This window comes from Neocloeon triangulifer, unplaced genomic scaffold (assembly GCF_031216515.1).
Source record: "Neocloeon triangulifer isolate White Clay Creek 2 clone unplaced genomic scaffold, ASM3121651v1 ptg000014l, whole genome shotgun sequence".
NCBI lineage: Eukaryota > Metazoa > Arthropoda > Insecta > Ephemeroptera > Baetidae > Neocloeon > Neocloeon triangulifer.
This window is the reverse complement of record NW_026775556.1, coordinates 10,915,607-10,939,997: the sequence shown is the minus strand read 5'-3', so window position 1 is coordinate 10,939,997 and position 24,391 is coordinate 10,915,607. Positions and strand designations below refer to the sequence as shown.

The 24,391-nt window shown below is 40.2% G+C and overlaps 1 protein-coding gene across 1 annotated transcript in view; it reads left to right on the top strand.

The window, feature by feature from the left end:
• Positions 1–24,391, top strand: part of LOC132201090 (neuromodulin) — a 37,826-nt gene that overhangs the window by 10,918 nt on the left and 2,517 nt on the right. The window contains exons 2-3 of the mRNA XM_059626994.1: positions 4,112–4,360; positions 22,848–22,963. Coding sequence (XP_059482977.1) covers positions 4,112–4,360; positions 22,848–22,963 — 365 coding nt within the window. The remainder of the gene's footprint in view (positions 1–4,111; positions 4,361–22,847; positions 22,964–24,391) is intronic.

Here is a 24,391-nt window from a genome sequence, read left to right as displayed (position 1 = left end):
AAAAAAAAAATCAATTCTCCTCGTTTTATATATTTATTTAAGAAGTTCTCTTAAGAAGTATGATGTTGTGAAATAAATGGAAGATTCCAATATTGGTCCTATACGCCAACTGCCTGTTATCTTATATTTGCAAAACGCAAATAGAAGATAAAACGCTGAATGTTCAGACCTATATATTAATGCTCTTTCAAAAGTATCTCAGGTGGACAGAGTTCAGATGCTGCATCTTTGTACAAACTTTATTTCCTTGAAAATTGCTTTTCTTTTCCGAACAAACCAGCTTTTTTCTTACCACATACGGAACTCATCCTCTTATATTTGCCCTCCTCTAAAATTGGATGCAGCGTGTTTACTTTGTTAAATCCCTGGGTGGTGCGCGAAAGTTGCCCTAATCTAATAACAATAATTGCTTTTGGCAAGACGCGTACACTTGATAAGATTCCCTTTTTCTGAGAGACAAGCGTGGGTTTACTTCCATTACCTGCGACTTGAGCCTTTGAACCCTAACAAAGTCGTGACAAATCCTTGTTTAAATGTATCAAGGAAGCAGCCCAAAATACCTTTAATCGCATTTTATTTTGGCGGCAAATAAGTCCCTAGCTGGCAAGAGCAATCAAGGGTATTATGGAGCCACCACCTCCGTGCGACGTCTCCGAGACCAGCAGCGTGGTCATTTTTCTTATCGCTCTCAACGCTGAGGACGTTCTCCATCATTTTGCAGTCGGCAGAGCGGAGGGAGTCGATTGATTGATCATTGAAAGTAGCTTTCAAAAGGCGGCGCAAAGCAAAAGTCGTCGAACGAGTCCCATCGGCAAGCGATTGCAATCCGCCCTAAAACAGTGTCAACAAAAACTTTTTAGATTAAACACTGGCGGAGACGCGCACTAAAGTTGTATATCTGAGAGTGCCGCGAACAAGAAGAGTTTGGGGGACAAAACTTGCGACACGCATATCGACTTTTCCGCAGCCCCAAAACTTGTGTGTCAAACCATCCTAGCCAGTGGCAAAACGTAGAATGAAAGGGAGAGCCTCAAAGAAAACTTTTCACTTTTGCGTGCAGGATTTTTGTGGCATGTCTGTTAAGAAGAAAAATATGTTATAATTAATTATAGATTTAAATGTGTATACCCTGTGCTAACTTGTTAAGTAATTTAATCTTTAGTTTAAAATAGAGTTTATTCAAATTAATTTTTTCATGACCCTACTCAAATTATTATTAGATTATTCCAACTTCAGTTTTTTGTTTGGATTGAGTACCATATAAAAAAATCTTAATAATTTTCTCAAAGTTATTAATCCTAAAATATGGAGAGCATGATCAAGTAAAATTCAATTAACTATTTACTCTTTGGTTGATTTACTTAATTAAGCTCCTTATTTAAATTGGGCGTTCGGGAAATTTTGCGTGTTTTACTCTTGTGTGTTGAGTGTTTCAATGGCAGTTAAGATCCTCACTGCAAGTTTGTTTTTCAAAATTAAAGTTGTGAAAGTGATGAATTTCTCTGAAGAGCCTGAAGCCACATTTCATCCCGACGAGAGCCATCTAAGTCATGCCTTAAAAATGGATATTAATTGCTAAACTTTGCTAAGCAGACGCACTGCGCGTGTAAGGAATGCCAACCACTTCCAGAATACCCGCCCAAGGGGAATTGCAAGTCCGGAAACAGCTCCTGAAATATAGCGCTGGAAAAAATCAAACGTGCAGCAGTTTCTAGAAAGGGGACTTTGCTTTTGTGGCCCTAACCATGATTTACAGAGACGAGCTTTGCTTTTACCAGAGGCGCCTCTTCTTGGTTGAGATATCTCTTTGGGATTCATTTACACAAGCGAAGGAGCAGCAAGCGAGCTACGCAAATAAAGTTGAGGAGACCGAAAAAACGCTTGACACATTTGCGCAGCAGGGCAAAAAGTTTTTATATTAAAGTTGATGAGCAAACTTTACGGCTCCCAGTTGGGCATTCTTTGCAAGCGCGTGCATATGCACACTCGACCTACTAGGCAAAATATCAGTTAAGGGCGTCGCTTATCACAATTATTTTATTTCTTTTCTCTTATAAACTTACTTGAGCAAAGTTCTATAATATATTGATTCTACCTGACATTTTTTGGCTTATTTATCCCCGAAATATATGAAAAATGTGAATATTTTTATAAAAATTTGCACTTTAAATGAGATTCGGCTTCAGATGCAAACCATGAAATGTGCATTAAGTCGTTTCGTGTGTTGCCAACGAAAAACTTTGCAATTCAAAAAGCATAACCAGATAAATATTCAAGCGCCAAGGGCCGATAAAAAATGTTTCCAACCGTGCGGTGGAGGTGGCAGCACACAATAAAAAAGGCGAATATTTTATGAGCTTCGCAAGACGAAAAAGTTGCCACGAGTTTGTGCTTTTAGTTGGTTGTTAATTTTTTTCCAGGCGTGGAAAATCAATAGCACAGAGAGCGGCCAAAGACAAAAGAATGTTTCAGTTGAACTGCTCGGGGTTTTGTTTCTTAACAAAAAGAAGAGAAAAACGTTTCTCCCACAGCCCTTGCAATGCTTATATGTATCCATTATGCTACTGTTACCCTCGACCGCCAGCACAAAGGGCCAATTTCTCCTTGTGTTTCCTATTAACTGTTTGCTGAGGCCATGAACCTCAAAATATAAAATATTTGACTCTATAACTCGCCCACTGTTAAGAGTTCATTTTTCTTACAAACGTTTGTAAATAAGCATAGAAAAGTTGCTAAAATTTTGAGATTTTCTTCGTCCATTTTCAAAACTTGATGAATAGCGCGATTGGATTATTCTACTAGAATAACTAATTTCGAAGTCTAAAACGAGCGACGTGCTTTAAATATTCCGTATAATTTCCGAGCATGAACACACAAAAGCAGCTTTCGAACAAAGGCCCCTGGAAATAGATTTTCGTAATATTCCCCGACAAAAGCCAATCAGCTTTGCCTCTCAAAAGAGCTGTAATTGCATAATAGCGGGTCGTATCCGCCCGAATCCTCCTTTCAGTGCGCACGCTAAAGATTTGCGCATTTTGCGCACTATAAGGGCTTCTCTGCGTTTGATCTCATTAAATCAACGCACTGTAGATCAAAATAGCGCACCAGGGACTGCATATTGTTTTGCACAAAGAGAGGACACAATGCTGCACGGCCTCTTGTTTCCAAGCAGTGCTCAGGGAATATTCCGTAACTTGTTCTCTTGTATATGTGCTGAAATCCATTTTGACAAACAAGGTCGCGCTCGTCGTTGCTGCATATATTATGTTTACAGAAAACACTAATATAGTGTGTTACAAGACATGTTATACAGTCTGAAAAAAGCTGAAAAAATTTTTTATTTATTTTTATTCAATGCTATTGAAGAACTAAAAGTTCGCATGATTCATGTCAATTCAAAATATACACAATGCAAAATTTAATATCGTAAAACCAATTTAATGTATAAAAAAACTAATGTACATGTAGACTTTTTGTTTATTTTTTTGGTCTTGTCGGCCTGTGCCTATCATTGAAGGAGCTGTGTGATTTGTTTGTGATTAAAATTTAAGTTTAAATATTTTCACAAACCAAAAAAATGGTTAGGTTTTTAATATTTTGTTATTTCTTTCAATGAAAAAGGGATTTTAAAAGGGATTTTTTCACTTAAGTATTTATTTTATTTTCAGAGTAAAAAGGTAGTTCTTCAATAGTATAATTGAAAACAAATAAATAAAAATGCTATTTCGGTCTTTATAACATGTCTTGTAACAAACACCATATTAGTGTTTGACACAATTTGTTTTGATTGTTGAGAATAATTGATGGCCTGTTCATGTGCATAATCAAATACACTGGTTTATTTTTGGATTCTAAAAAGCCCATTCTTGAAGCAAGATTTTTTCGCTTTTTGTTATTCACCATGGTATTTCTGTCCGAGAGATGAAATATTTTTACTCCATAATAAAGTAGGGTTGTCGGAAACATGTAAACTAGCTATTTTTTTTAAACGCAATATTTAAAAAAAAAATGCGCGTATGTACTTGGCATTGAGTGAATGAGTGGTCCTGTTGTGTCACTATGTAGATGAGTCGGTAAGAAACATGCACTAATCAACCTAATGGTGCCGCAGATATCGACTTGGACGACCCGGAAGTTCAAGGGGCCGCCACCAAAATCCAGGCAGCGTTCAGGGGCCACAAGACTCGCAAGGAGACGAAGCAGCAGACCGCCGAGAGCAGCGCTCGTGACGCCGGCAACCCGCCAGCCGCTGCTCAACCGCCCCACTCGCAGCCCAGTGCGCCTCTGAGCCAAACGCACAACACACTGGCCGACGATCAGCTCGCAGAGTTAGAAAAGGAATTCAGTCCCGAGGATCCAGGTTGGTGCTTAAATTTTTTAATTTTTAATAATTCAAAAATTTTCTCCAAAAATAGTTATTTGTTCTCTTGTTAAGTTTTTGCTTTTAATTATTACAAATATTTTTAATATTTTATTGTAAATTTTGGAGTACCTGCTGGTTTGACTGGCAATTCATGTTGAATCCTTTCATGACTTTACTCATTTTCCCACCTTTTACGGATCTATTTTGAAACAATCATGTAAATTTGGTAAGGAACAGCATTCAACATAACCTCTCCAGTGAGAGTGCGGAACCGCAAAAGGCCAGAAAACCGCAGCATAAGTTGAATTTCCAGCCCTGTTAAGTGCTCATTTATATTAATGCTGAGAGTGGCGTTCTCGGGAGGTGGGTCTTGAATATGCCGCGGCCAAAACAGGTTACACGCTCAAAGAGACGACGAGGGTCGTATGCCGGTGAAATATTAATGCTGGGCCAGATTGTTGATGCACTCAAGTGAGGGTTGATACCGTTCGCATTTCTAAGCAGTCACATCTGACGTGGTCTCCGAACCCTTTTTACTCGCATGCCTTTCGATGACTTGCAGAAGAGTTCGGCCCTTAAAAAGAGAGAGGTCGACGCTTGGCTGCAAAGAAATCGGAAAATTTATGGAAAATATATTTGAATAGCAAATGATTTCTCTAGAAGGAAAAAGATAAAAGGGTTTCAGACCGACTTTTCTTCCAATGGTGCTTTTGAATTAAATTTCCTCCTGGAACTAAAACGAATCAGAATTATAGGGTTTTTAAATATTAAAATATTATTCATAAATTTAAGTATATTATGCAGAATAAAGCTTTTTTATGTCCGGGACGACTAATTAGCATTTCTTGATGGCAAACTTAACTCGGCCAACAAAAAACTCTTAATTAGCAAAACATTCAACCATTTGCATAAAATATAACGCAGAACCATCCTTGACGTGCGTTTTTTTTCAGTTCCTGACTAAGTCGATGGAAACGTTTCAAAGGGTAGAAGCCTTTTCAAGACTCCTCTTTTATAAATGAGATCGTGAATTTTATTCTTAATGAGGTGCAAGTTTCGTTCGCAAAGAGCTCAATCATTATTTTTTTCCTCTGCTCGCCCAAATTCAGCCGTTAAGCTGGCGGGCACAAACGAGGCACACGAACTGAAGATTACACTTTAATCCCCGATCACTGCAAGAGTCGGCTAGTTGAAGCCAATTTCCGACGGTGGCTGCTGCCCTGTGAGAATACTTGTTAAAATTTGATGCACACTGAGGCGAATTCAATTTAAACTTTTCCCATCACGTTAAAAAAATGCCACTCTGCTGGCTAATTAATTAACAGGCTCCGAGATGGATGGGCTTGTAATTGGAGCTTCGATTGGTTTGCTTTTTGCTGTTTTTTTCTAATCGGGACGGTCAGTGGTGGCGAGGCGCTGGTGGATGGGCGGAAAGAAAAACCCGCTGCGCCGCTGGAGTGGTTTTACGTGAGTTTCCAAGCGCGAACTTTTATGGGCTCCTTTTAAGGCGAGCACTCACTCTCCTCCGCTCGTCCCGACTGTCGGTGTCACATCCACACCACCGAGGATTATTATTTTTTCCTGCGTATCGCTGGCGGACACGTGTTAACTGCGGAAAAACGAATTGCGCAATGCAATAAAGTGTTGCCGTTTACATTAATGGTATGCCTCATTTGAATTCAATTGGATGGAAAATTAAAATTAGTCTTTGAACTGGAAAGAAACTTCTAAATAATTTTTTTACCCTTATAAAGAGATGCAAGATAAAAATAAACTCATTCATTATTTCCAAATGAAATAACAAATAACTGTTTTTAACTATAAATAAATGTTTTTATTTTAAGATTCTTTTACGTCCACAAGAGTTGGTGAAACTCTAAGCTACGTAACTATAACTTTGATTCATTAGTCCCAGTAGGACACAGATTCAACGAGCCGTGTATGAAAACAGTCCCAAAAGATTTACCTTGCAGGTGTTTCCCCGCGGTGCTTAAGTTTAGAACGTGATCTTGCTGGCCTTCATAGTAAATTAAGAGTTAGACAATATCTTTTCACGGAAGCCGCACAGGTTGCATAGCTTAACAAACAGGAGTGACCCTTCGCCATGGAGATTAACGGTTTCAACTTGGCGGTCTCTTATTTCAGAACACCACGTGGGAGTTTGAATAATGTTTTTTTTTTTCAATTAAATTAAAAAAAAAATAATTATTTCCAATTTCCATATCTGTAAAAAGAAAGAAGTGATGGCAGTGACAGATTTAGTGACAAAATAAGATCATTAAATTTATAAATACATTTGTGTGACAAATTATTTGATTCGTAGTAAAAATTTGTTCCATAAACAGACGAAATAAAAATTGATTTGCGTTATGTAGTTTTAAAAGTAAAAAATAAGCTCTTTTCTCGCATAGAAGGTATTTATGGATCACCTATTTTGACTAAAATCCAATTCTGCAAATCCAGAGTGGAGAGCATTATTTACAAATATTAAATATTTGCAGAGACAACGACGAAATTCTGTCGAAAGCTCTCATCCATTAGCCGCGTGGTCAGGGTGGGCGATTTTGTTTTTATCTCGTTCCACCAGCGTTTAGCAAGCCGTAAACACAAATTGTAGATTCAGCGTTTCGCCGGAATATTCAAATATCCTGGCACATTTGCACGATTACGCCGTCTGAAATAACTAAAACAAACGTTTGCTCACTGCCCGTTAGCTGAGCGGCACTACAATATTTTGCTTGGTAAGTGGTCAAAATTTTGCGCACCCGTCCGTAAACCCAGCGGCAGCCACATTTCGGCCGCATATTAAATTTCATGCACCATGTGGGAATAGAGAGGCCGACTTTGCCCGCAAACGGCGCGAAATGATAGACGCCAAAGCGGCACAATCCTATCACGAAGAGGGCGAATTCGCGAGTTTAGGCCTTTTGCCTTTCGGTCGACGCGTGTCAAAGGCAGTTTTAAACCGAGGGAGCCGTTTTTGCCTGCAATCCGCTCGCGTGGAATGCGAAGTTGGGAAATTCATGCTTGTCACGGCCAACTTTTCACAATAGATCGTTTCGGAAAAACACGACTGTTCTCGTGATAATGCAAAACGGGCGTGTTTTTTGCCGATTTCATCGTAGTCGCGCGGGGGGAGGCGAGGGCGTAATTGAATTGGATTCGTTCGTTTGATGTGCTTTGAGCAAACAACACTCCCGTTGTCCCAAAACTTTGCCTCCGGAGTTTGCGGCTCAAGTCTTTTCCACCAAACTTTGCTGCCCTGTTTCCTTTAATGAGATTTTTTGCACGGAGATAAAATTCCGGATTTTCCGACGGCTCTCTGAGTAAAAGTGAATCAGTTCTCGCAGTTCATACTTCTCGCTTTGCTCTTATTGCGTTGTAACACACATCCGACACAAACTTCCACCGAAACTTTGCGCTAAGCTCAGCTTTATTTACAAGCTAATAGTATTACTACTGCGAAGACAAATACAAGTCTGCCGCAGTTCTCAGGGGAAATTTTGTATGCGGCTTATCCGCTCCAGTTCCACCGCGCACACATTAATATTATGCAAATTTTCTGCAACTCTGCGAAGAATGACGTGCACTATTATTTCTCGAAGAATTTCCTTAATTGGAATTCCATGATTGTTTTCCTGGTTACAATTGCAGCCAGATAATGGATTCTCCCACTTTGATTTGGCGATTAACAATAAGTGGATTGGTAGGCACGCGAGAATCGAGGACGTGCTTGGCGCGGAATTCCATCGGAATGGAAAATTAGTGCGCCGTGTTGTACAAGGCGAGGGGAATATCGAGCCGAATCTGGTGTGAGAAATTTATTCGCTGCACAACAAATCGCTGCTTGAGACTGCTGCCGGAAAATTTGGAGACACGTGCACGGATAACTTCGGGGAAAAGCAATCAGGCTTGGGAAATTACTTTTTGTCTCAACCTATGAGAGCATTCTAGGATAAGAGAGATTACCGTTTGTTTTCAGAAGCAATTTTCCCCGTCGGAAGATTAATTTACTTCTGCTGGCGGCACCCACCTGTCTAATCAAATAATATGCCAAAATTAACCCAAAGACTTAATGAAAACGAAAACTAAATTTGAGTTTATTAATAATTAATTTTTTATCTATTATCTCCCAAGACATTAAAATTAAAAACTCGCATTATTAAGTAAAATTTTTAATATTTAAGAAAAAATATTATATTTTGAACTTCATGGATGTCTGTGATTTCCATATTTACGAGCTGAATTGGTTACGGACATAAAGCAGATTGAAAATAATGAGAATACCAGAGTTGATTAATAATTCAATTTGCCCAACGCAAACATGCGTAATCAATTTATGGGTGTGCTTGCTTTACCAGCGACCCAGATGGATCCGCAGGGCTGGGTCACGGGACGGCAGTGGGGTGACATGGGTGTAAATTTTATTTTTTCCAAACACACAAACACCCTGGGATAAAAGGCTCGCGTGAGAGCGCAATTGGGAATACTCGGCTGACAAAAAATAGCCATCAAAGCTCTCTCTCTTTCTCTCGCCCTCAGTCACACATACACACTCTCGTTGCCGTCGTTTTGTCTGATTCAGCCCGAGAATCAATACGAACGTAGAAACAAAAATGGATGTTGGTCGCCGGTTTGCTAGGTCGACCGAATTTATATTCACTCTCCTCATGGCCGGTCGGTCGGTGCTCTTCCTCCAACAGTAGTGACGTCACTCCCGTATTTGTGATTCCGATTATGGCCCGGAATCAATAGTGCGGCGGCATCAATTAAAAATTCAGTTTTTGTTCTGGATTTGCGCCAGAAGCGGATCGAACGTGGCGAACATTAATATTTATTCAGTGGCCCTGGCGCTGATATTTCGGCAGCTGGAAAAACAAGATAGCCATGCAGTGGAAGCTCCCAAACATTTCACGCTTGATACTTTATTGATGAAGAACTATAAAAATGCTCTTATCAAAAAATACTCACCGGAATGGACGTGCTATTTAATGGCTTTTTTGGCCAACATCAAACGTGAAGGGGTGAGTTTGCGTCTTCAGTGCTTTTGTTAATCCCGTTCTCTCTCTCTCTCTGCTCCAATATTTTCTGAAAATCGACCTAGCGTAGCTAAAGGGGAAAAACGCTCCACCGGACAAAATTAAGCAATTTCGCCTCCGCTCTGCTTGAAACCGCTTTTTTCGCACGCTGCCGTAATTTCAGAGCTCGCAAATTCGGCCGCTGAAAATTTAATATAGGCAGCCATGCGCACCAGAACAAAATTAAAATCAGGTTTTGTGCGCGCCTAAATGCGCGTGTGGCCCGGCCGTTTGTGTTCAGCTTTATGGAGGCTTGCCAAGTGCAAAATTCGGGCGCACATGCTGCCACACACATTCACCATACTGTCCCAAATTTATATTATAATAAATTACGGCAGCGAGGCGGCGCGGCACTCTCACACAATCAGAAAGTTATAATTAAGCCCGGCCGGCGAAATGGATCCGTCTCGTCAAACTTTGCCTCCGACAAATAAGTCAAGTTTGGATTATTCGAATCCGTTCAGCTTGGCGCATGAAAGCAAATCGGAAAATCGTTCCAGCCTCTTTGCGAACGGCAAGAACAGGTGCAGATGGAGAGAAAACCAAGTTTGAAATAAAAATTAATGGGAAATATCAAGTAAGAAGTAAGTGCTGAACTTTGTAATGCTCCTCAAAGTTTAATCCATTCCCTGCGCCAAATAAACTTCTTGGGTGATTTGTTTTTATTTATTTTGTTTAGAAAAGTTTGCTATAGGAAAATTCAATGTTTTGCGTCTAAAAATCTTAATAGAAAATAGCTATGGCTCCGCATGCAAATGAGGACGTAACGAGCAGATCTTTTGATCCCCAGTGACTTATCATGTTTTTTGTCGTATAATGCATGAAAAATTTGGGCCTTTGGCACTGTCTTTTACTCTCACATTATTTTTTTACAACGGTAATAATAAAAAGAAAGAAAAAACACACCCGTCATTAAATATATATACGAGTTTGTGTGCACGTAAAAAGCCAAGCGGAAAGACGTCATTCGCAGCAGGAAATCTGCAGACGAGTTCAAATAATAATGTAATACGTGCGCCCCAGGAGGACGGAAAAAACTACGACGTTATTTTCCGTCACCAACGCCTTTTTCGCCAACGTTATTATTATTATTATGCACACTCGCGCAGCCACAAACACCAGTTCGATCGGATGTAAATGGAACGATTCATGAGGCACCAATGATTTAATTAGCCAGTTGGCAATCAGCGTTACGTATGCAAATTGCGCACGCTCGGCAAATTTGCAACCAAGGCGGAATTATGCAGCCGCATTAACGTCAGCGCGGAAGCCGTACAGGCAAGTTTTTATACAAAAGAGCAGGCTTTCCTGTTTAATTTTTTTTTGTTCATTTCCATGATAATTATTTTTCCACCCTTTTCCGGTGAATTAACATTTAAAAGTCGCGGTGCTACGGGTGGAAGAGTTTGCTCTTTGCAGCGTTAAAGAGCAACTTTTACAAACATCAACAAAAACGCAAAATTTCAGTTGGAGCATCAACGCTTCAAACCCAGCGTGCTCACCGAGCCACTTGAGCAGACACACATCTTTTTTTCTTTCTTTCCATCCTCTGCTGCTTCGCAGAGGCACCACCGTTGGTTTCCCTTTCCTCTCCGCGAGGAAAAGCCAAAAGAGCTGGTTTTCTTTGAATAGGAAATCTGGTCATAAAATATACGCTCAGATGTTCCTCGCAGATTGTGCGAGCGCTTTCGAAATGCACGCGGTAAAACAGCGTCAAAGGGATTTTTGACGCATCTCGCTCGGCAAAAAGCTAATCAATTTGCGGGGGACTGTTCAAAAGTGTGCGTAGAATGCTTTGGAATTGAAAAGGAATCCTTTTTTTCGATTTCGCTCTCCTGCGGAGAAAGTGGATTGGATTAAATCGGACGCTTCTTTTCTCTGACGCATTCCGTTCGCGGTGATTGATCTGGCAAAAAAAAAAAAGAAAAAATTGAGCTTTTGTGTGAGGGAAGAGCAGAAACTCCTTTATTTTTCCTGCTTCTCTCAGGTGTCAGTTTTTTGGAATTTAATTAACTCGGGCTGAAAATTAGCTTACCTTGTGAAAATATGAGAACGATATTGAATTTCGAACCAGCCTCTGCGTGGTTGAGACGAAAATAGACCCTAAGAGCCATATAAAGCAAAGGCATCGCTGCCGGTGCTTCCCTAAATTTAATTAAAAATACAAACTGATATGGTTCTTTCTCTCCGTTTCTCACAAAGGGTTGCCGTTTCTCTGAATATAAAGTCGCTTTGTGAGAGAGCACAATGGTCGCCGGCAAATTGAATTTCTCAACTTTCTTTTCCTTACCTTCGGATGGAGGCAGGAGGAGACAGTCACCGTCAGCATGAACGGGTGAGACCATTTCGCTCAGCCGGCGCCGGAACATGCAAAATTGACGGTGCCTTTTTGCGGTCCGGCTCGGCACGGTCACACCCATCAGATAACTGATTCACAGAACCGCAGAATGAGCTGGCAATTCCTTTTGGCACTCAATTTCCTCTCGTGATTGCAGAAAAAAGATATTAAGTCTAAAATCTAAAGATGATTCCTAATTTAAGCTGAATTTTGAATGTCAAAGGGTTTCGTTGTAAAGCGGCATGAAGGGTCTCAACAGAAAATTTCGCTTATCTTTTAAAAGCCTGCTGATGCCGCTTTTATACCTTGGTCCTATCCGTGTGTGTGCTTGTATATTTTATAGCCGACGCATCTCTCGTAAAATATCCGCTGGAATAAAACGTTCTCTCTCTCACTCATCTCGAAATAGAGCACTTTGAGAGCATTGTTACTACTTGATTATGCCTCAGACATGATCAAAGTGTTTCCGACGGGAGGCTCGCTCTTTTTCGCGCGCCACACGTATTGATCTGAATGTGCGCCCGGCCCGCGGAGGCTTACAGGTGCAAAGTCGGAAATATACCAACGGGACCACTTTGCTGCGGGTTATGTATGAATAACACATCAAACGAATGCGAATTGCAAAATAACCAACCTGGCAAATGGCGTACTGTGCGGGGCGCGATCCGCGACTGCTCTGTGGGATGCTCGCATATCCACTTTGATAATTTTACATCTTGTGAAGGGAAATGGAAAAAATACAATAAAAACTACTCTTTGTCTTTGTTAGCATTGGAAAAACGATGCGCTTCGAAGATAGAGTTTTTCTTTTATTTTCTCCCGGGATTCGCTTTAATTGATCCTCGTGGAGCATTGCAATATTTAACTTTTCCACGGCGAACAAGTTGCTCGGGTGTTTTATCAGCTGCACACATTGCCGGCTGGGTGCATGAATAAAGTATTTATGCAAAGCAAGCCACACTTTTCCTCGGGCCAAATGTGCTATTCTCGTCGTCTCTCTTTCGCCGCTTGAAACCAACTGCATTACCTCCTTTTGTGTCTTCGCTCGGCTGCTTCTGACAATGAAGATGGTGACGACGCGATGCCGGAGGAAAACACGACTCGCCCTCTTGACACAGGTGAAATTGAATAACCCGCTCGACTGACTTTGAAAGATATTAATTTGCCACGCGAAATCTGGAGAAAAACAAGTCGGGATTTCCACAACATTCCCAGAGGCTTTTTCTGCCGCGTGGAGCTGAAAAGTTTTGAGAGTGATTGATGGTGCTTAAAATGCACTTTATATAAATACGTAAACCAATCTCGTTCTTGACAACTCGAGAAGTTGCTATTAGGTTTTTGATAAGAAACGTCTGATCGATTCAGCCATTATATTTTCATCATACTTGCCAAAAATGCGCTTGGCTGCTTCAATATTGTCCAATTTACGTCATCATCAGCCATTATGATGGAATGTGAGCGTTGAAAATTGCCGTAATTTGACCGATTTTGTTCCAAAAATTTTCTCTTAGCTCATTTGCCGTATAGATATAAATTTGTGCATTTAAATTTTTTATTATGGCTAAACATAACGGAATTCCAGAAATTCAATTACGATCGCACCTGGCGAAATTTATCGACCCTTTCCAACGACAAAAGTTAAGCTACCTTAATAAAGAAGAGAAAGTGGCAGCTACGAAATTACTTCCTTAGCTTCCAAGTCACTCTCTCCTGAGAAACGCTGGCACGCAATGTATTATTTATAAGAAAGCTAAAGACGGCGAGCAGCTAAGAAAAGTCGGCCGAGCGCACTTTGCTCATTTCGAAGCTCCCTGTGTTGGCGAACGCGCAATTTCACGGGCAATCCGTTGCTAAATGCTTGCTCACGACACATGCACTCGCTCTTTACTTTTGCATGCAACCTCTTGAAAGAAGAAAGAGCGAGGATGTGAAGTGCCTAGTGGTAAATTCAGGTCAAACGGTGCGGTCTGGAAACACTGGTCGCCTCATAACGAGAGGGAGAAGCTGGGCTCGCTGTGCTTCATCATTTATGAAACCTGACTCGGGCCGTCGGTGCTTTCTGTATTAAAGGCATTATGCGCTGCTCCGGTGGCAGCGAATAATTAATGCCATTTTGCAAAGCCTCTTTTAGCACAACGCCTGGCCCTTTGAACCCAGCGAATATAATTTTTGCTCACCTTTGTGTCGGACAATTTGCCACGAGGGCCCAACCAAAACATTTGGCCAACTCGTTTGTTGTTTTGGCCTCGAGTTCAACTCCACGTATCGCGTTCCTCAAACTAAAAGCACCACTGGCCTGTATAATATGCATAATATATAACTCACATTTCCGGCTTCGTTTGTTTTGGGATTTCCTCGTTTTAATGACATGCTCATGAAAACCGAACGTAGATTGTAGATTACAAAATAATTTGAGAATTTTATGAATTTATAATATATAACCATAAAAAGAATTTTGGAATTTAATATATCATTTTGCGATATAACTAAATTAAGCAAATGTTTTATTTAACTTTTGAAAAATTTGTTTTGCTTTTTGATTAATGAAAAAAAAATCCTGACGTTTCATTTTATTAATGACCACACAGGCGGAAAGCTACCCACAGAGTGCAAAAGAACGGATTCATTTTTATACAAACTTGTTAACTTTTATGATGCGTGAAACTCATGTCACAATTCACAAAGCAGCACCTGATGCTGGCTGGCGTCATGAGAATATCACGTTGCCTAAATTGCTGTCAAAATTGTTGATGCGAGATTTCAAGCCCGCTTTTCCTCATCGCGCTTCTCTTTTTTTTGTACGACATTTTAGCGCCACTGGGAAATTTTTCCGCATTTCAAAGCTGAAATCCATAACTTTTGAAAAGGCATCAGAACAAAAAAAGGATGCACGCGAGCCCTCCCGAAAATTATACATAACATTTTCCATCCATAAAAGGGATGTTATTAAAAGAAGGAGGGAAGCATTTTATGGGCGAGCCAGCGAATAACAATTTTGGAGCCGAATCGCTGCAGGAAACAGAAAATAATAATACATAAAAAGCGGGTCCCTGTCTGCATTTCGCTGCCATAAAAATGCTGAAAAAAGCGCATACTTGGCAGCATATCAAAAAATGAAATCAGCGTTGCGCTGTCACGGCTGCGGAATATATAAGGATGAATTGCCGCTGATGGCTGAACGTGTAGCTGGTTTGTTTACAAAACACCACGATAAATTACTCACTTTCAACGGTCCGCTCAAGAAAACCGAAATATGTATTCCGAGCTTCATTTTTCCTGCTGTTCAATTAATGACACTGTCTGCCCCACGCTCGAAAGGGCGTGCGATTGTCGAGATTAATGACTTTCGCAGGAAAATACAAAAACCCTGTTAAATAATGAAACCGCTCCGTCAGTGCACATAAACGAGACCGAATTCGGAATGACATTTTTCCGTCGGACAAAAAAGGAACTGTCACCACCGAATTTTGCCAGCAGGTTTCCCGCTTTTGACGTGTGCGGTGGGGCCCGTTTCGGAAACGCACAGCCCGCGCGGTGTCATTGTCAAGGAAGGTAGCTGCCGAGATCGATACGTGGAGGCAGCATGTGCCCCAGTGATGAGGTCACCTCCAACCTCCTTGCTGCTTTTTATTTTAGTTTTTTACTCGGCTCGGCTCATCTTTCCATCATTGCGCACCTAGAGGGGTGGCTGGCTGGCCCACCCTGCAAACAGTTGGATCCACACGCCAAATTGGCTATTCAATTTACGGCTCACGTCGCACGCGTTTTATGTGTTGAGCACCACTTTTATGGCCGCGGCCGAGCCCAACAATGTCGGATGATCAGCAACACCCAGTCGGCCAGTTGTATAATGTTGCAAACGATTATTTATTTTCAAACCATGAAAAGCCGGCTTTCATCGTGATACCAAAACTGCAAAAGGTATCAAGGAAAGTTAAAAAATTGATTTTTTTTACATATCAATGTAATCTGAAAGGACTATTTAAAAACTCAATTTAGTTTATTATTTTACAATAAGGAAATGGATTAAATAAAGCAAATGGGTGGGAGAAAGGTGTCCTTCAGGTTTTACAAACCTAGTGATTATTAAAAATGTAATAATCTGAATTTTCAATCTCTTGTAAACTCTACGAATGAGAAAAAAATTGGCATGCGGAATGCGAAATTCTTTTTAATTTCATAAAAATTGTCTGCAGTTTTCATTGCTTTTATATCTACAGATAAAAGCAAGTTAAAAAATAAAAAAATTAAACAGCGTAAATTTTATTTTATCTGATTCAAATAAAAACAATCCACATTCATAGTCACAGAGAGCTTTTCTTTTTTGCGCCTCATGTGAAGGTACAGAGAATTCTCTTTTTGAAATTACTTTCAGAGTCTAAAATTGTAAAGCGGAAAAAACAAAATTGAATTAATACGTTACTTTAATGCACTCTGTGGAAAGAGTAAAAAAGTTGTGCGGCACAAAAATAATTCTGAGTAATTCTCCACACAGTGGATTGTCAGCAGAAAGCTCTGGCGTGCACCGCGCAGTAACGAAGCCCCTAATGGAGCACGACATAAATCACTTTGGGCCAAACAATCAACTCAGTGGATTATAGAAATGTGTGTTTTACACACTTGCCTATCGCCCCGCGAGCCGACTTCCAGCATGCAAATGTCACTCATTCGGTTTCGCACACATGCGACCAGTGTGTGCGTTAACAGTCGGTGCATCTGGTCTCTGCTCGTCACGCGATAGTACCATTACGATAATTACTTTTCTCGGCCCGAGATATAACCAATACCTCGTCGCGAGGTCGCATTTTATAGGTCTCGGCAAAAGCACGACCGGCAACGTGAATCAATCATATAAATTTTCCCTTTGCGAACTTTTCCCGGCGGCTGCGCGCGCGATATCGCCCTGTCAGATTTGCATATTATTTTCCCTTACAGCTTTATCTCTTGGGAGAATTTTTGTGTTCGTGCAAAGATGGGCCGTAATCTTCAATTCACCCTATTAATCTTAGCATTAATTTCGTGTCTAGAAATAGAATCCCAAACCTATCATTTATGCATACTTTTTCTGATCCAAAAATAAAAAATGCTTTACAAAATTTTGATATAAAAAATCATTTCAAATTATTCAAAAGCTTTCTTTTGATTAATTGATCCATTATATTCTTTAATATATTTTATTTTACTTAACATTTGTCATAAAATATCTCCAATAGATTTTTTTAGGTAAACTAAAAACTGAAAATCGCATGCAAAAGGTCTTGTCTTTTGATTATTCAAAAGAATAATTTGATCAAAGTTAAACCGTCTCTTATTTCCATTTTCTTTATTCAAAAAAGCCAAGAAAGGCAAAAGGAATTTGAATAAAAGAAAACCCACAATCACGATCGAGAGCTTGGAACAAAAAGCCGAATTCCGTTTCCTAATGCTGACTCTTTGTGGTGCGGCATTGCAGATGACGAGCGTTTTATTAAAAATGTACTCATTAGCATAGTGAAGCCCCTGCGGATCTGCAATCTCAGCAGAGGAACAAGCGAGCAAAAATCCGCGCACATTTGCCGGTTTTGCGGCTCTTTTGTTACCGACGCGCTGCCGACTCGCAGTGGCATCATTTTTTGAAGCCAAAGGCGCCAGATTATTTCGTGGTGTATTTTACCAACGAACTCTTTGTTTGTGTTTCATTTCAGTTTCGGATTGTTTTATTCAAAATTATGGCAACAGCCGGCCTGAAGCAAATCCTTAGCCTCATTTGAGGCAGAGCTATTATTTTTCAAAGGAAAATTGAAATCGGCACGCTATTTTCAAGAAGTTTGATTTCCTATAGAATTCTAGCCCAAGCACTTCTTCTTGCTCTAGTGGGAGTTTCTTGTTAGCGAAGTTTCTATCCGCGCAGAAAAATAATGACGACTAACTTTTCGCGCAACCCTGGCAGCAGACAATGAATACGAACAACTGCTAAAAAGTAACCAACTCTTTCAAAAGTCAGTCGATATGGAATTGCGCTTTGCGTCGGCAATAAGCAATAAATTTCTTTGCCCACTTTCGTGTTCAGAGAAACGCGAAAGATTCATTTTATGAAACGGCGAGCGCGGTCTCTAGGGTCTGATTTAATTGGCCGCTTGAATAAATTATTAGTGCCCGTCACTGCTCGCAACTCCATCGTTACATTCAGTCGAGTATAGGATTATTGCTGCCGAGGGTACTCTTGCGCATGATTGCAACCATGTTTAATATTTTATGCTGAGGGCAGATACTCAAACGCTAACGAGATTTCCCAGCAAATGAAGCGTGCGAGCGATGAAGAGGTCAAGCTTCATAATGATAATAAAATGCACTGTTGAGGTTCGTTTAATTAAAATGTAAATGTGATGTATTAGTTTGATATTTAATTTCATATTTTATTAAACGATTTTTAATTTTTAATACATTAAATCATTAATTAAAACAAGGGGAGACAAATTGATATAATTTGATATATATGATTTATTTCTAAGATTTTGTTTATTTTCTGATTAACGTATTTTGATTAAAAAAAATTGCTGTTTTTTTTAAAATAGGAAAATATTTTAACTTACGTAGTTCAATTTTACAGTCTGTGGACATTGATTTATAACAAGAACAAATTTGAAAAAAAAATGTCCAGCAGAATCCATTGCTGATTGATTACTTGAATTTGTATTGTGAGGGGAAATTTAAATTTTAAAATAGCAAAATTATAGCTCACCATTTAATAAAGCGATAAATTTCCCTATGTTGCTGGTTTAACAATTAAGCTTCAAATTAGGCTCGCAATTTTGTCTGCCGCTCGCACCAAATCCATAAAGCTGCAGACAAATGTAGCTTGTTGTCATGCAAACACTTGACGGCAATTTCGAAAGCAGGTGCCAACAATGGTTTAGCGCTCGGAGGCGGCGGCGTTGGTGGCAAACGACCAAGGCAGTAAAGCACGGCGGCTGGGACAAAGACGCTTGGCTTCGGGCGGGGGTTTATTAAAGGAAAGGGAGCGCCTGCCGGCTGCCATTCGAACATATATGCAATGTTTTACTGCACAAACAAGCAATTAAACTGGCTGACAATGAGAGACCGAGTGACATTTAATAGCTCACCAGGCATCGTAATGACGTGCACACACATATTTGCACACGACAGAGTTCATTCAGCCTTTGAAGAGCACCAGCGGGCATTATGCCGATACCGACCATACTTCCTATCAAACGAACTGTCGACCGAGCAAATATCATAGGTGGGTCGGATTTGCAGCTCTGCAAGATATAGATCCGGATGTCAAGAGCTGTGCTTTGATCGTAGTCATGACCACGAAGCCATAATCTGTACGTTGCCCCGCAGGTTCATTAACCAGGCTTACGATTCTCTGTTCGCTCAGTACCCACTAATCATGATAACTTTCAAGTAGCGTATATATAAAAAAAATAAAGATAAACTCAAGCCTTGAGCTGAAATCGTTGTAAAATGAGCTGCGGGTTCGTTGTATTATTCATTTATGCCTCGCCCTGTTTAATGCCTGGGGAATTATTTTGCTCTCCTAGAACGCGTGCAGCGATAGTTGTTCCCCTTTCCGATGGAATTGCCCTTTCCTGGTTGAAATTCTGTCGGCGCCGAGTGCAGGAAGCAGAATCGAAGAGGCCTCTTGTATAGACAGTAATTTGACTGGAGATATTTGGCGGTGCACGGGACTGGATGTGTGTCAGGTGGGTGGTGAATTTCGAGGGCACGAGGATAGCGTGAATACCGTCGGGCATTTCCAACGCCCACAATTGATGGGTAAGATAAAACGGCGCAGGGGCTTTCAACTCTTTTGTTCACAAGGGGCAGACATACTGACTTGTACATTCTTTGTTTCTTTTGTTTTATTAATTTTAAAAAATTTATCGGTTAAATGTTAGTGAAAAAAATTTGAATATTTTTTATGTTATCAATAGAATCAAATTTATTTCTATTGATCAAATTTCAAATTGAAGTAATCTAATTTTGTGTGCCATTTATTGTAAAAGTAACGACATTGTTAAATGGAATTTATGTTTAAATAATTTAACATAAATCTCTATTTTTATAAATTCATTGTGGTTTGTGAGAGAATAAAAGTATGGAATTGATTTTAACTTCAATGCCAGATGCGCCCCTGCGAGCTCACCTTTCTCTGCATTTCGTGCCGAACGAGAGGTAAATTTGCCGGTAGCGAGCGAGACCCACCCACATCGCATGCCTCTTTCTCGGAGGTTCAGAAGTCTCGGCGGGGCTTTAACTCGCTTTTGCACGGCCGTATAATAATTGGGTCATCTTCTCCGCTACCACGGATTCGTCTTTGAAAGTGATGCATATAATGTTTCTTTAGAATGGACGCCCGTTTGACTTGCAGCTCCTCTCGACCGCGCCCTTTGATATCTCTCGCCACCGAGAGGCAAATTCATGCAGGATAACTCTCGCTCCACTTGTCGCGACCCATAATGGACAATTTGCTTGGCGTCTGCAATTAGTGCCGAGAACGGCCTTGAACTCAAAGCAAGACCTCAAACCTTTCCATTTCGCTCTAGAGCAGAGACGGGGGCTGGCGAAATTCGATTTGCCCAACGTCTTGCCAGCTTCAAAGAAATCTCGGCGGGGTTTTCCTTTGCAGGTTTCCATAATTAGCATAAGCCAATAAAAGGAGCCGACAAAAAGGTCTGCCGTAAAGACGCTTATTTTCAGTCAATTTAATCGAGATTAATTTTGAGCTCGTCCCATTTGAAAGTTAAACGTTACGAGCTTTTGTACGTAACCCTGGGCAAAAGTTAACTGCGCACGAGATAAGCTAAACGAAAAAGTAATTAAGTCTCCTTTTCACCAAATCGAGCTTCTGGAGATAAAATCAGCAGAGGCTAATCACGCGAGTCATTCATTCCTGAGCGGAATTGGCCATTCGCGGGAGAGATGAGAGCGTGGTCGAAACAATATTGGCCCCCGAAGCGAATTTCCAGCCTACAAGAGGCTTAATTAAAGCAATAAATTGGGGCCACTGCAACTATATACATTTGTATATAAAAAGATGTGTGTGTATCTGCAGGCGTGTTTTGTGATGCTGCGGTTTATTTCGCTTGGCGGACCCTCGGGCATTCCGGCGCTTCGATCTAAATTCTCTCGGGTACAGGCAAACGCCAAACAAACTCGACAAGACGAATCGATAAAATCCATTAAAAATTTAGCCAAAATCAGGGCTTTCTGATTTATTCGTAACGGCCCCCTGCATGTTTTTCATCTATTGGAGATGTGGAAATGCGTGTGGTGGCTGAATATTTTAATATTTTACGATGTTCCCACTGGTGAAAACACAGCGCAGAAGTTATTGGCTCGCTCGCATATTTCAACCCTATAGTAAATCAATAGCCTTGGCAGACATCCGCTATGCTGCCATGAATGATGCAAACCCAAAGTACGTCTTTTTTGTTCGTTTACACGACGCGGGGAATATTTCTTTTTGTACACGTCAGCCTTGTATCGCGTTCTGAAATTGATGAATATTTTATCGAACGAAAAAATATTATAACAATATTGATCAACACAAGAATGTTCGTTTGGATCAAATTTGACCCGGCAGTAAATTCCCAATAGCAATTCATAGATATTGCTAGCAATTCACGCTGGTTGAGCACATTCACGTGATATGAACGGATCAGTTTTGCAGAGTTGCTCTGCTCACTTGCAGCCGAATTTCCAACCTGGGGCGTAGTGCAAGCCAACCGAACTCGTTATTTCCCAAGTGAGGGCCACTGCGATGAAGCGAGTAGGCTATTTGCCGAGCACATGTGCTGTGCGGTGCTGTATACCTAACAGCTAGCGGCGGCTCTGCGTATTCATTGCAGCGGCGGTGGATGAGGAATATTTCCAAGTGAAATTTCCTCCAGACTCTTTTCCCACAAGACAGGCTCGTAATAAGCCCACTGTTCATATTTTCGTATTATCCAGCATCTGTTGCTTCTGCCGGGTCCTGGTTTTGTATGCGGGTCGTCGGCAGAGTTTCAGTGGTGAAAGAAGGAGAAGGGCAAATTGAGATTTAGGACTCGTGCCACACCATTGTTTGAACTTCGGCCTTAAAAGACGATTAAGAGTGTTTTTCTTTTCACTTTAAGTATTCTCTTTTCTCTTTTTTTCTTATTCAAAGCAAGTAAGGAGAATTTTTCAGTCATTAATTTCAAAGAAAAACACTTCCTTCCATAATAAAGATGGATGTTATAATATGACGTAGCAATCAAAAAGGAAAATAACATCTCCTCTCAATTTATGAGCCATCAAATGATCTGTGAAAATGCGCAGATTTTTTTATGGTCCATAAAGTAGAATTGTTAAAAACTGATATAATATACAGTATTAGTAACTTGTCATGAGATAAAATACATATTATTCAAAAATGAGCATATTGATATAATTCACACCCACTATATCAGCACTTTACTAAAGAACCAAAATATGAAAATAAAAATAAATATAAATAGATGCATTCACTTGAAAAAACGCAATTCACAGGAAAAAAATCGTTATTAATGAAATAGAACTTGCATTATTATTATAATTTATAATAGTATTATTTCAGTTATGTACTTTTTTCAATAACGTGCGTGACCCATGTTTATTAATTGAGTATGCAAAGAAATTGTATTTTGAGACTTGAGATTAGGCTGTAAAATCGTGCCCAATTTTTAGCGCGCATTGATATTTTGTTGTATCATTTCCTGTGCCATTTTTCCGCAATAGACTTTCACTCCAGAGCCCGAAATAGGCGCGGTGAAAAATAAACCCAGCCGCCTTTTATGACATTTTTTACCGAACGACATTTTTTACAATCCCGGTGGATATCACGTCCACGTGCTCTTCTGGAAGCAGTGAAACCCCATCAGGAGATAATGGAGTCGTAAGGGGTGCGCGCACTCGCATCCCTCTAACAAAAGGGTCGCCAGAGAGAGCTCGCGTCCGTGACAAATTGCAAGGTGCACAGGGGCAAAATTGATGACGAGACGCGAGCTGATTAATATCTGTGCTACATCAAGTAAGAGCCTAATTGAAGTCTTTCGTGTTGCAGAGTTGCAAGTCGCAGCCACACGCATCCAGGCAAACTTCCGAGGACACATGGCCCGCAAGCAGCAAGGAAAGTCAGATGACGAGCTCAGCAAGGAGCTGGAGAAGCTCGACGCCAAGGTAAACTACCCTCGGATAATTAACTGTTGGCCCGCAATTGAGTTTCGGTTGCCAAGCACGAATCTGTTTGCTTAGTTTGCTGTTGGCGAGTGGTTTTCTGTTCATTTCAAGCTGGCCTCCCTCCTGCAGCGTTGTGTGTTTGGCCGAAAATCAGATAGTTGGAGTTTGAATTTTCATTCCGCTTTTCCTCAGCGAGTTTTTAGAGTTGTTTATTGTTTTGGAGATAAACAGTGTCCTTCTCTACATGTTATGAAATAATGTATGGGCTGTAAATTATTAAAAAAAATTGCACATTAATTAATATTTAGACGTTTAAATACTAGCAATTTTTTTTGGACAAATGTTACTTATTTAAATTTTTTTGTCTCCTATAGATAATAAGCGACTAAAAACTTGCGAGGAAATGCCAAATTTTCATTCAAATCACAAGGTTTTGTATTGTATTTATTTATTTTCCATGGTAAATTTAGGTGACGTTATGATAATTAAAAAATTATATATCATAATGAATAAATTTGACCGTTAGAAAGCGTTTAAACTTCCTATGAACGTAGAATTTGATGAAATATATTACCGAGCTATAAAATATGCATTCCCTTTGTTGATGAAAAATTGCCAAATTTGTCCTTCTTGAAAAGGCTGTGTGAATTTTTCACGACACTCAAGCTGACTTTTTTGATCGCGTCAGCGCCAACTCATTTTTTTCCAGCGCCCGCTTTTTCCTTTTACAACCGAGCTTTTCCGGCCCAAAAACTAATAAATGGAGAATTTATTGCTTTGTCCAATAATAGAACGACATGAAAGAGAGGAAGAAGAGTTTCGCGCAGAGCCTCTAAAATTGATTTACCCCTCCCAGTTGCCAGCGTTAATCCGGCTGCATGTTGGCACATTTTTTATCATTATACCAGATGAAACTCTAGAAGATAGAAAAGAGGGCAAATTTTTTCCCCAAGACCAGCAGATTAAGAATAATAGCCGAGTTAAGATTGGGTTTCCTTACTGCGGTCGATATGAAATAGGCCCCTCTAATCCGCTGAAAATTGTGTCCCATTATCGTAAGGGGAAAGTCAAAACATGAAAATTGCCATCCACTGAAAGCAGGGAAAACTGTTCCGCTTACAAAGTGCTTCATTCATTGCTTTCCTACTCACATTGGACAATTACGCATAGAATGCATGAAAATTCGTGGCCTACTTCCAGGCTGATTCATTCCAAATATGTATTTATCCATCCCTATTACACGGCGATAATTTATCAGCCACTCGCGTTGACAGGCTAATAGATTATTCATAAAGGTCCGCGATGCATAGTTGAATATTTGTCCTTTGATTGATGTCCGCGCCAGCCCAATAAACAATCAACGGTTCAGATTGCATGCCATCCGATTTTCACGCGAATTCCCTATTGGAATTTCATCCGAAGAACTAT